The sequence below is a fragment of the Leptonychotes weddellii genome, chromosome 8 (assembly GCF_054177405.1).
Source record: "Leptonychotes weddellii isolate Sample4059 chromosome 8, ASM5417740v2, whole genome shotgun sequence".
NCBI classification, from domain to species: domain Eukaryota; kingdom Metazoa; phylum Chordata; class Mammalia; order Carnivora; family Phocidae; genus Leptonychotes; species Leptonychotes weddellii.
The window spans coordinates 90,709,873-90,723,604 of record NC_138376.1 but is presented as its reverse complement, the minus strand read 5'-3'; the positions used below and the strand labels follow the sequence as shown (position 1 = coordinate 90,723,604).

Below are 13,732 nucleotides of genomic sequence, written 5' to 3'. Positions count from 1 at the left end.
TTTTTCGTCCAGTTGTCTCTTCAGTATATCCTTGCTTGACAGCAGCAACTTTAAAAATTGTAGCAGATTGAGGGGCGCCTGGGTGGCTCAGTTGGTTGAGCGACTGCCTTCGGCTCAGGTCATGATCCTGGAGTCCCGGGATCGAGTTCCGCATCGGGCTCCCTGCTCAGCGGGGGGTCTGCTTCTCCCTCTGACCCTCTTCCCGCTCGTGCTCTCTGTCTCTCATTCTCTCTCTCAAATAAATAAATAAAATCTTTAAAAAAAAAAAAAAATTGTAGCAGATTTAGCATTCAGTTAAATAAAATGCATCAGACAGTATGACTGTTAGATGCTACTGTACTCTTATTGCTATCCAGAAGAAAGGAGGTGATTGTTCCTCTCTCCTCTGTGCTGGAGTCACATTGATTTTGTCCTCTGAGGGATCTCAGTGTTTCTATTGGCCAATTGCCCGAATTGGGAAGGAACTCAAAACCATACTGAAAAGAACTGTGGGTGTTTAGCATAGAGAAGCCACAGGATGGACATGACAGCCAACTTTTCATTAATTGGAAGGTTGTCCTACAGAAATGGAATTATAGTTCCAGAAGATACTATTGGGTTTCAGTAGGCTGAAGCTCCAGGAAGGTAGATATTTGACTCAATATCTAATAATATAAGATGTTCACCCTGGGACTCAGATGATGGTGAGTTTCTTTTCTCAGAGACAATCAAGCATAGGGTGTACAGCATCTTGTTAGTGACTCAGGTCTCAGGATGGCAGTTGGTCTGGATGATCTACAGTGTTCGGCAATCAAAGACTCTGAGCCTCAGAGCTGTTCTGGAAATCTGAGGGCTCCAGAAGGGGTTGTTGCAATGTCATCTTGGTTATATTTTGATCTTGAGGCTAATCAGACCACTCATAAGCTCTCTTTTGCCCTAACTCAACTCATCTTGCCCCTCCTATTCTCGCTGGGGAGGCTGGGAAGAATCAAATTTAAAGTGTTTGTGGAAAGGGACACCTGGGTGGCTCAGTTGGTTGAGCATCTGACTCTTGGTTTCAGCTCAGGTCATGATCTCAGGGTCGTGAGATTGAGCACCGCATTAGGCTCTGTGCTCAGGGCAGAGTCTGCCGAAGATATCTCCCTCACCCTACCCACTCTGCTTGTGCTCTCTCTTTCTCTAAAATAAATAAATGAAATCTTAAAAAAAAAAAAAAAAGTATTTGTGGAAGGGCAAGGATTAATATCGGCCCTCATGTATAGAATGGAAGTGTTCTACATTGAATTTTAAAATTATTGTTTTTATAAAGAATATGGTAGGGAAGAGTTTTATTGGAAAAAATAAGATGTTAGGAGGTTTTATAAATCAATAGTGTTGCTCAAGAGAGTAAATGCTATTCTCTCTTCTGCAGTAACCACATTTAAATATCATGAGATATTCTTAATAAAATCTGGCATGTTTTTAAAACATGTGGTGGTATTATTTTACATATGTAATGCAAAAAGAAAGAATAAGAGAATAAAGGGAGCTTTTTTCAGTTGTTGGTAGAAGCTAGGGCTGTAAAATTGACATGGCACTGGTCAGCTAAAGGTAAAGATCTCAGACACCAAGTGGACTGCCTTCGAAAGGATAATCTGAAAGTTTTGTGTTTTTTTTTTAAGATTTTATTTATTTATTTGACAGAGCGAGACCCAGCGAGACAGCGAACACAAGCAGGGGGAGTGGGAGAGGGAGAAGCAGGCCTCCCGCCGAGCAGGGATCCCGTTGTGGGGCTTGATCCCAGGCCCCCGGGATCATGACCTGAGCCGAAGGCAGATGCTTAACAACTGAGCCACCCAGGCACTCTTAATCTCAAAGTTTTAATCAGAAACTTTTACCAGAACTGACAGGTACTAAAGACTCTAGAATGGAGTTTAAAAAGTCTTTTGGATTTACAGAATTTCAATCCCTAAAAAAGTTATCCTAAAAACTGCGAAACTTTTGTCAGCGTCTCTGAGGCTACTGTTTCCAGCCCTAGTAAAGGCAGATGGCATCCTGCCCCTAAAGCCGGCATCTTCTGCTCCCTATACACATCCCCAGGCCTTGACCAGACCTTTGTCTGTGGAGAAGGTATGAGAGCTTATTCTTTCTCTTTCCTCTTCTTATTCCAAATAACTTTAAAACTGTTGCTTTTACTGTTTGCCTAGGAATTTCCATTTGCTTTTTAACATATAAGTTACGTTGAAGGTGGGTCAGAAAATGGAAATGGTTGGTAAACTTGAGCTGGGTGTCAACAGTTGTTCTTAATTCACCTCAACATTCCCTACTTTAAGTATTTCCTGTTCTCACTCAAACCTTAATCTCACTCACCCTTAGTCTGTATAGGAAACTCATAGCACAAATGTGTCCCCTGGCAGAAACAGGTATATCTGACCTCTTATTCTACATCCCTGTTCTCCCATACCAGACAGATCAAAAGTGCTTCATTTCTCCAAATTCCATTGTTTCTCTCCTTTTTTAATCATAGATTTCTCCAAATGCCTCATTTATAAAATATTTCCTGAGCTGCCATTTCATTAAAACAATGAGGCAAATAACTATGGAAATAAGAGTTCAGTATCTAGAGTCAAGAGTAATTTGTCAAGAAACTGCCCCCATCCACCCAAGAATCACCAACCTATAGTTTGAAATTTATGTCAAATATATTAACAGTTTATAGTTGTCTAAAGAGTACTCCATGGAAATAACAACTTTGATCATGGATTGCCTGATAAATGGACCAGGCTGTGTCAAAGTACTTTTTTCATACAGGACTCTAGACTTTAACCAAAACCTGTAATATCTGGATTAGCAAAGTAGTGCTTATGTAAGCTTAGCCTGAACATGAAAGCTTGGCCTGAATACCAAACATGAACTTTTGATAGAAAATAAGATGTTTTCATGCAGTCCATCTAAACTGAATTCTTTCTGCACTGAAAAAAATCTAAAGCTATTTTTCTTTTACATGTCACTAATAATAATGGATGGAAACAGTCCGTCAACAGCGTTTTTTTTTCATTTATCCATAGCTACAAACCTCTGCGGGAATCAAAAGATAAATGGCATAATCCTTGACCTTCAGGAATTTACAGTCTGGTTGGGAACCCCAATCTGACACATGCAGAGTAATAAAGTTGGAGGTTGTGTCCTGATAACTGCCATTGCAGCACATCAGAAATGGGTCCGCCTGGGGGTGGCTGCAGTGGTAAATAGGCTGCAGAAGACAGAGCGGCACAAAGAGAGAGGATTATATAAAAGTAGGAATTGTAGTTCCCTGCAAATAATGTTGTTTATAACTTTTACTACAGGAAAGTTTAAGTGTAATAACAAGGCTTAGTATAATAGCTGATACTTAGCTGTTGAGCACATATTATATTCTAGATATTGTATGAAGTAATTTATAAACATTTTCTGAGTTAATTTTCACTGTGGTCCTGTGACATAAATGTAACTATTCCCATTTTGTAGGTCAAAACGTAGGCTCAGCAAAGTTAGGTAATTTGCCCAAGAACATAACCAGTGAGTGGTGGAGCTGGGATTTGAACCCAAATCTGACAAAATCAGGCTTTTGGCCATTCTTCAGGACACTACATTTTCCACATTTTCACTGCTTATTGAAGTCCGATTATTTGTGGGTGCTGTATCTAAAAGTTAAGTTTCTTATTCGACTAATTTAGAAACAACCTAAGTATAATCCATTAAAATGAAAGTAAAGGACTGTTCCAAGTGCTCATATAGTTACCCCAGTTATTTTCATCTAAAAACTGGGGGCAGACAATATAGTAAATGATCATTATTCTTGATTCTGTTTGAAAACTATCCAAGCAGTGGCTTCAAAAGATCTTGAAAACACATGCAAAGCACCCATTGAATGTGTTTGTCACCATTTATTATGAAGTTGCCTTTGGCTAGAAATATGCTCTCTATCGTGTAATTGCTATCACCAGTTCCATTCGTTTAGCATTTACAGAACACTTTCTTCAGAAAATCAAAAGCTCCACAGATTACACATTACGCATTGAAATTTAGAGAGTTAAAGGCTTTTGCATCAGCAAATACCATATATTTGACACAGGCTTGGAAATGAACACTTGCCAGTTAGTTCAGAGACACTATTTGTTGCACAAATTATAAATACCAGATTGGATTTGGGGTATGTCCAACATCTTATATTCAATAAGATTTTGAGGACTAGGCTCATCTTTTCTTCTTCTGTCCCCCTTTTCTCTCATACCAAATACTGGATGCCAACCATTCATTCATATATACCTGTTAATTGATGCATGAATTGTATGTAATAATAAGCACAGAATGTCAGTGTTTGGAGGATGTGCCCATGAGTGACCCAAGGCCTCTTAGGAAAACCTGTAAAAGTTTAATACTCTGATCACCAGGAATAGGAAAGTTTCTTCAGGTGGAAAGGAACCAACCAAGAAGGAACAAGCAGGATTTATCTTGTGCTTTCATAGTTTATGGAAAAGGGCTTTGAAGTAAAACAGTATTTACTTATTTCTTAATTCATTCATCTGTTTTTTTAAGGCAGTAAGTAAAATAGCAATAAAGGTGATACATAAAAATTAATATATAAGAAACTAAAACTAGTGTTAGTTATCACAAGATCGTCTCCTTTCCTGACACCAAATTGATTATAGCTTAACCTTCCAGCTGTGGTTCCCACCTGTTCTTTAAATGAGAACTGTATGGTTAGGAATTATGAGAGGATGAACATTTCACCCCATATAATAACAATGAATAAATCACCTGGTAAGCTATTTTTCCAGTGAAGGGTAATAATTTGGTGTGATCATCATGTGGCAGATAAAGAAAAATAAAAACGCTGACTTTAGCTTTTAGCTAAAGATACAAGCGCTTGTAAAACAAACAAAGAGCCAGAAGAAAGGAAAAGTAGGAAACCTGTGGCGTTCCTTGGCCTCCAGATTGTTTTCTGGATGAGTGTTTACCATTCTAAACCTGGTGGGAGAGTGGTTTCTTGTTTCTGGATCTGTGTCATGCAAGTCTGTGCCCAGCAAGCGGTGTGCTCTCTTCTAGGTGATGACCTCACTATTTACGGAGTTGTAATGCAACGGTGGAAGCCTTTTCAGCAAGATGTGCGCTGTGAAGTGGAGATAGTCCTGAAAGCCAATTATGTCCAAGTAAATAATGAGCAGTCTGCAGGGATCATCATGGATGAGGAGGTCCAAAAGGAATTTGAAGATTTTTGGGAGTCCTATAAGAGTGATCCCTTTGCAGGTTTGTGATTAAGGGTATAAAGCTGATACTTATTAATGGCATTTCATTAAGTAGTTAAATATGAGGTCTGTGATTAGGAGGAGCCTTACCTGCTGCAAAACTCAGTGGCTGAATTCAAAAAGTGGTAGCATCCGTCAGTACTTCTAGCCGCAGTTTCCTTTTGAAGAGCCCTTTTCTGATATAGTCTTTTCTATTTAGATCTTTGTGGAAAATCAAGGCTGGATTACAAGAAATTTTCCATTTCTATTATTTTAGACATCTCTTGTACTGCCAGTTTTCTCCCTTCTTTACCAATCAAATATACAATTCCTCCTTAACTAGACAAAACGCATCCTACTATGAAACCTCATCCTATGAAAGCCTTATTTCTTCTCTGATGTACCTTAGATAATAAAGACAACTGCACACTATTTTAGCTAAAGATTTTTAAATATGCAGTCAATATGAAAGAGATGATGAGAAAAAGATACAAAAAATAAGCTTTGTCATCACAGCAAAAACTTTTGACTATGGCACTAAGATATGTAGACTAAAACATCACAGCCTTTGGGTTCATAGGGTATTTTTTATTTAAAAATTCCGAAGGTATAAAACACCAGTTAAATCTTCAAATGTCTGTTTTCATTCTTCCTTGGAGGCATCTTCTGAGCAAAATAAACTGAAGCCAGTGATAGACTATTTCTAATAAACTTCATCTCAAGTCTCATACATACTGATTACTTTATTCTTAAATACTGAAGTGGGGTGCCTGGGTGGCGCAGTCGCTTAAGTGTCCAACTCTTGGTTTCGGCAGGTCGTGATCTTAGGGTCATGAGATCAAGTCCTGCATTGGGCTCTGCGCTCAGCACGGAGTCTGCTTGAGATTCTCTCTCCCTCTCCTTGTGCCCCTCCTGCTTATGAGGTGTCTCTCTCTCTCTCTAAAATAAACAAAAATCTTTAAAAAAAAAAAAAAATCAAATAATGAACTGAACAGATACCAATTCACAAAATAAGGTTCCTGTTTGTCTATAGGTAGTTTGCTTTTATTTTGTGTGATGAATTTTTATTTTTTTGCTTCTGCATATAGCACATATATGTAGTGGTTCCTGATCATTCTTTAATCTGTACAGAAGGAACTAAAGTTCTCTACATTGTGGCTTTATTAAGCAAGCCCTTTAAGAACCATATATATTTTTAAATGAATTTTTGTATTTAAAATTGTTTCTTAGGGTCAGGTCCTCACAAAAATCTGTTAACTCTTCTTTGGACCACAGTCATTTCTTATTAATTGCAGTGCCACAGCTCAGCTCTTCCTGTAACAGTAAAGGAAGGGCATCATACAGTGTCCTAACCAGACCATGAGAAGTGCTTTGTGCTGGCAATTAAAGAGTCTACTTTGTTTTAATTAGAAGGTTATGGGTGTACAACTCATTTACTGGATAAAAAGAAGTAAATATAATGACCTTGTAAGAAACATAAGAAGAAAAAGAAAATGAGGCAACATTTTTCTTTTTAGTCTGAATGGATTCTGCTTTTAGTTTCCCAAGTACACAGTACCAGTACACTGTACTGTACCAATTCAAAGTGTATGTGTGCTAGTTGGGGGAAATAAGGGAAGGGGTGGTGAAGGTGGGGAGCTGCATCCAGAAGGATGTCTTCATTTTGCTAGTCTAAAGCCAGAGATTACTTCCTCCTCAACTCTTGGAGGTTGATCTGCTTCATTAAGATCTGATACTGTGGGTACTGTCTAGAAGCTGAAGACTTTATTCCAGTCTATAGTAATGTCTGGGATCCTCTGACCCTGGTGCTTAGATGCTGAATAGAAACCCCAGATGTAGGGATGGGGTCTTTTGGGCCATCTGAACCCATTCTGGGATGACTGTTATCTTAGATGTAGGAAGTCCTCTTCATTGGGGTAACTGAGGGCCATGCCACAAGAGTAGGCTAATAGGCCATAGACACACTATTAACATGGTCTAGAATCAGAAATCTGGGAGGGAGATAGGGTTGGGGGAGTATTCACTCTAATGCATTCTCTTCCATGATCTAGCCGTAGGAGCATCTATTGTCATGATTCAAGTAACTTTAGACAACAAATTTAAGGGAATGGTTCTTCCCCTTTATTTTTCTCTTGTACTTCAGACCTGGCCTTTTATCTTTTGTGTTAAACATTGTGAGGAAATCTTGAGATCAGAAATAAGCACAAGTAATACAGGTAATATAATAGCTTAATACCTGTTCTGTGTGCTATACACTTATTAACTCCTTTGATCCTCAATAGTTCTACAAGATACCATTATCTTTCCATTTTACAGATAAGAAAATAGAGGCAGAGAGGTTAAGAAACTTGCCCAAGGTCAGACGGGTAGTAAGTAATAGCACTGGAATGTGAATCCAGGCCTCTGGCCCCGGAGCCTGCGCTCTTTACCACTGGGATTGTTTCCTGTAAGCACATCAGGCATGAGTCCACCTTTATTCAGCACAGCTGCATGGAAGTCTCCCCGGCCAGTTTGCCTACATCGAAACCTGCCTGTTGGGGCTAGTCCTTCCTTCTTTGTATGTGTAAGTCTGGTTAGAACTTACCTACCTGCTATGGTGTCTTATTTGCTTAGATCCTGAACCGTCTTCATCTTTTTTCCTCTGGGCTTTCTCCCTCAGGAAAGGAAGAGATTCTCTCTGGCACTTAATGAACTGCCTTCTAGGATTTACTAATTCTTTTTTCTAATTCCCATTTTACTAAAAGGTTTTCTTTCTTCACCATTTCTGCTATCCCAGGTCATATCACCCCACATTGCCATTGGATCAATTCTGATTCATTACAAAAAGTAGCCTTTGCGTATAAGGCCATAAATTCTGGAGGAAGCCCCTTTCCTCTCCCTTAATGCTTTGTCAGAAAAGCTTCTGGAACTGGAATAATCAGCTAAGTATTTACATGATTATTTTCCTCTTCAAAAGAACTACCTCTGAAACATGAGCACAAACATGAAGTCCTGAAACACGCAACAGTTGCCAGCATGTAAATAGAGTACCATCACAGTAGTGGATTCCACATAAGTTAAGACAAGCTCAGGACAGGCTTGTTAGGATGTCATAGGTTCTAAGAGCCCCTGCTGGTTAATTAGGCCAGTGATCGAATGAAATACCTACTTTATTTATATGTGGCATAGACAGATTCTCAGATTTGGTGTTTTGACATTTCTGAAAACAGAAACTCAAGACAGTGATATTCTCTTATTTAAATCACATGATTGGGGCGCCTGGGTGGCTCAGTTGGTTAAGCGTCTGCCTTCGGCTCAGGTCATGATCCCCTGGTCCTGGGGTCCTGGGATCGAGCCCTGCATCCAGCTCCCTGCTCAGGACGGAGCCTGCTTCTCCCCCTCTGCCTGCTGCTCCCCCTGCTTGTGCCACCCCCAACCCCGTCAAATAAATAAAAAAATCTTAAGGGGCGCCTGGGTGGCTCAGTTATTAAGTGTCTGCCTTCGGCTCAGGCCATGATCCCAGGGTCCTGGGATCGAGTCCCGCATCGGGCTCCCTGCTCGGCAGGAAGCCTGCTTCTCCCTCTTCCACTCCCCCTGCTTGTGTTCCTGCTCTCGCTGTGTCTCTCTGTCAAATAAATAAATAAAATCTTTAAAAAAAAAAAAAAATCTTAAAAAAAAAAAAGGGCACGAGATCAGGCTAAGCCTCTTGACTCTTCATTTCGGTTCAGGTCATGATCTCAGGGTCCTGGGATCAAGCCCCAAGTTGGGCTCCATGCTCAGCACAGAGTCTGCTTGAGATTCTCTCTCTCTCTCCCTCTACCCCTCCTGCTCATGCTCTAAAATAAATAAATAAAATCTTAAAAAACAACAACACATCAGGAGAATCCAAGACTTCCAGCTTGGATTGCTAGAATTATAGTTTATATTGATTTTTTTTAATACTCTGATACCCTGGTAACATTATTCTACATAAAACAGACTTTACCAAACTGTTCAGAGCAAATGCTGAACTGACTCACAGGGTAGATTATTTTACTTCTCTTATACCTCTGGAGAAGCTCCATGAACTACAAGTATCTCTTGTATTTACAGATTATTGGCTCCTGCAATCTGACTTACTGAGATCGAGCACCTTCATTTTATTTAGACAGTAGAGTAAAGTGCAGTGGTATTTTAAAGGGATAATGTTGGCTTAATGAGGGAATAAAGGAGATTCCTTTCTGTCCCTTGTAAAGTATGATAAATTTATGGAAACTTAGGTATAAAAATAAAAAACAAGGAATAAAAAGCAGACTTTTTCTATATGGCATTAATAAGAGAAGGTGTTTTAGGACCAAAACAGTTATTTACTCCTTTTTTCCTTTTAGGCATTTAGAAATGGTCCTCTTGATCATTTTAGATGACAGAGTATATCTCTAGGAAGTTAGGATAAGAAGGGAAATTTCAGATAGGATTTCTTGAAAACTGTCGGTAACATCTGATCTTTCTGCCTTTCCTAGGAAGGAATGAAATATTGGCCAGCTTGTGCCCTCAAGTTTTTGGGATGTATCTAGTAAAGCTTGCTGTGGCCATGGTGCTGGCTGGTGGGATTCAAAGGACTGATGCTACAGGAACACGGGTCAGAGGTTAGTACCTACTTAAAACTTTTTGAGAAATGTTAATACATACAAGGTGAGAAGCTAGAATTTTTCTTTACTGAATAAAAATGACTTGTCGAGCTTTATTTTCTAACCATAATCTTTTAAAGCTGACAGTTGCCTAATACTTAGTCCGGCATCTATATATCAAAAAGTAATTTCTAGAATTCCAAAGACTAAAAGAAATATTAAGTTTTTTGGTGAACATATATTTTTGCCCCAATCTGTAAGGGTGACACAAAATAAAACCTTTACCTTTTGATTACTATGTTTTTCATTGGATCCCCAGTCTGTCTTCAAGAGGAAAAGATTAGAAATAGTGCTTTTTAAGGTCTCCAAGTCAGCATCTCTCCATCTGTGACTGTTAGTGTGTTTTTCTCAGACTGCTGCTCTCAGTCATCTGCCTGCTGATTCCCCTTCTGCTGGTAGGTAAGCAGAAGTGCCATCTGCCATGAGGTGCTGCTGTAGGTCACACGTTCAAGCGAAGATAACTCTAAGTGTATAATTATGTTCAAATGGCAGAAAGCTCTTTTGCGGCTAACACGTTTAACTGACCTGAATCTGGCATAGCGTAGGTTTATTATGGCCCTTATATAGGCTGCCTGAGGGTCATAATAACCAAAGACTAAAAGGACATTGTTATAAACAAGACTGTTAATAAGATTTCTAAAACCATAGGGTATGGTATAGAATAGTAAGTATAATAAAGTTTATGTGTATTGTATGTTTTGATCACCTATTAATTGCAAGGCACTCTGCTAAATGTTGAGCTTAAGTAGGAGTTTCCTATTAATGTATTTAGGAAATACTTGAATATTACTGAATAAATTGATCAGTGAGATAATACATACCACAAGATACTCATATGTTCATTTGTTACATTTGAAAATAAGTACTTTAAGGTAGATATTTCATTAAATTACTAAAATTTTCATAAAATGAAAAGGTCATTTAACTATTACAATCATAAGTGATTTGATACTTATAAAGCACTTATAAAGCACTGAACACTTAAAAATACTTGAATAAAAATGGAATAAAATATCTGTATGGCTTGTATGGAAAGATGTAATCAAGTAGTTTGATATTTAAAAATAGATTAAGGGGCGCCTGGGTGGCTGAGTCAGTTAAGCGTCTGCCTTCGGCTCAGGTCATGATCCCGGGGTCCTGGGATAGAGCCCCGCATCGGGCTCCCTGCTCTGCGGGAAGCTTGCTTCTCCCTCTCCCACTCTCCCTGCTTGTGTTCCCTCTCTCACTGTGTCTCTCTCTGTCAAATAAATAAATAAAATCTTTAAAAAAAAAAATCTTTAATAAAATAAAAATAGATTAAATAAAATCAGAAACTTTATAAGCCAAAAATTTTTAAAATGTTAAACATATGCCTGAACATCTGGAAATAACACAAAGTTTATTAATTTAGATTTTAAATCACATTCAGAAATCACTTAAAGATTGTTATTTATGATGATAGTTAACTTTTCTGAGGATATCTAGTTAAGTCTGTCCTTCAATGACCTTAAGTATATAGCAAAAACATAAAATATAAATTCTGTTGGCATTCCAAGTAGACCATTTTCTTCCTGATTAATTATACTTATTCATAGGTCTTTTCATAGAAATTTAAAACTTTATTAACTATTTTAGGTGAATCTCATCTTTTATTGGTTGGGGATCCTGGCACAGGGAAATCTCAATTCCTCAAGTATGCAGCAAAGATTACACCACGCTCTGTGCTCACCACAGGAATTGGATCTACTAGTGCAGGTATTTTACATGACAATTTCAATTAATTGAACTTTACTACAGACACTAGCACAATGTTTTTCTGATGAAAAAGTACCTAACAGGATAAATTTCAAGCTAATTTTTGAGTTACTAGCAAAAATTGAAGAAAATATGTAGTGCTTTTGTAGCTCTAAGAAAGTATTTTAAAAGCTCCACTTTCACTTATTTTCCCAAAACTTATCCCATATATCTTTTTGCATCTTAGTTTTGAAAGATCCTATTTAATGTGGAAAAAGCATGCACCATCTGGCATTTTATGAAGACCTAGTAAACAATGTTGAGATAAATGGGAAAAAATCTCACTTTACCAAAGTAGATCAATGGCGTAGAGCTTGAGGCATTTTTGTGCTTATAGATCTCATGGCAACAGTAGCTCCTACTGAAAATTCTTAGGTAGAAAATATGTCTTAATATGTGGAAAGCATACTTTCATTGCATTGTGGAGCTTCATTCATACATTGTGATGATTCTTCAAGTACATTTAAAAGCCTTTGCAGATAGAATGTCAGGATTTGATTATAAAGTAACTTTAGGAAAATTTTTAGAAAACATGTCTTGATGCCATTTATATTTTACACTGTTTTGATTGGGGAAATATTTCTCCTGTACTTCTGTCTGTAATAGGCCTTTGGTTTCACCCATTTTACAAATGTTCTTTGCTATTTACTAAGGGAAGCCTGTGCTGAAATTTCTTATGAGAAACTTACACTATAAAACTTCTCACAAAGCAGCAAATGCTGCATTAATGGTCCTACATAAGGAAAGCCCCATTCTAAGAGGCTCTCAGATTTTGAAATTTCACTGAATAGTACATTAAGCATGGATGAGAAGGGATTTGTGAATGGAGAGGCGTAGACAAGGTTCAGCGTACTGGAAGGGTAGTAGGCAAGAATATATAAAGAACACTTTATGTGCATTTAAAAATTCTTATGACCCAGTATTCTAGAGTTCTGTATAAAATGATACCAGTAACAAACAAATAGAAGTGTTTGCCAAGTAATTATGTGGAATGTTTCCTAAGTTAATTATATGGAGGGCCAAGAAATGAGTCCAGGCCATCTGATGGGCTACTAGTTATTTCAGAATATTTGGACAGTTTTCAAGTGAATGGCTGCTGATTGACTACACTAGCACTTTTCCCTCTTTTTTTAATGTCAAGATCATAATCCAAATATAAGAGAAAAGACAGGTATGGGGAATATAAATTTCAGAATGATAGAAAAGTTATTGCTAAGTCTCATCTACTCAAAAGGCCAGACTAGCCTTTCTTCAAACTGGGTATCGCAACCCCTAAGAGTCATAAATGTCAGTTCAGGGGGTCAAAACCAGCACTTTAAAAATGAAATACAATAAAAGATACCAGAATGTACTGCACACAATAAAGATGCACTATATGGGTGCATTTTCATGAAAATTAACATAAATACTTGTGTTGCAGGGTCATACTTTTTTTTTTTTAAATCAGGGATTACAGTAAAAAGTTTTGAAAATTGCTGCCATAGACTTTCTTGGTAAAATCAGAAACCCCAAATCTTAAAACCAAACGATAAGACCACATGGAAGCCTAAAGTTATAAATGAACAAATGCATGCATGCTCCTCAGATTTCCTGAATGTTTTCTTAGCTCAACTGATACCTCATTCCCTCTAGCCTACTTGCTTCTCTCTCCTGTGGCATAAGTAATTGGTTCATGTTTATCTTTTCATGACAGAGCCATTTACTGTGATCAAAAAGGAGGAAAACTGCTCCAAACATTTTAGCTGTAATTCAGATAGTGTCTATAAATGAAGCGAAATGGGGAAAATAAAACCCCATGCTATAGCTTCTTAGTGCCTAATAGTTGAATTCTAAATCTTACAGCAGCATAAAAATTTAAGTAAGAGATGACTTAAAAACTAAGTCTCAACCTTTTGTGAAAATTAGCTGTTTACAAACTGATGTAAAAACCTAACCCTTGGTGTCAATACGAATCAATCATTATAATTAAAAACTCAGCAGTAAATTGCTTTATTTGGTAATTTGGCTTATATATGCTTTATTTCTAACAAGCACATATCTTGTTCTTGTTATATTAATCACTGAGCTCTTTGTTGGAAAATTTTACTT

At 37.8% G+C, this 13,732-nt stretch overlaps 1 protein-coding gene across 7 annotated transcripts in view; it reads left to right on the top strand.

The window, feature by feature from the left end:
- The window catches only part of MCM9 (minichromosome maintenance 9 homologous recombination repair factor), a 95,200-nt gene that overhangs the window by 8,137 nt on the left and 73,331 nt on the right, over positions 1 to 13,732 (top strand). For 5 of the 7 annotated variants that reach the window (XR_014147921.1, XM_081828876.1, XM_081828880.1 and 2 more), the window contains exons 5-7: positions 5,047 to 5,247; positions 9,704 to 9,829; positions 11,486 to 11,605. Coding sequence is in view for 6 of the 7 variants with exons in the window: in XM_081828876.1 (XP_081685002.1) it covers positions 5,047 to 5,247; positions 9,704 to 9,829; positions 11,486 to 11,605 (447 nt within the window). In the remaining variant the exon portion in view is untranslated. The other 2 variants (XM_081828877.1, XM_081828881.1) reach the window with 2 other exon arrangements.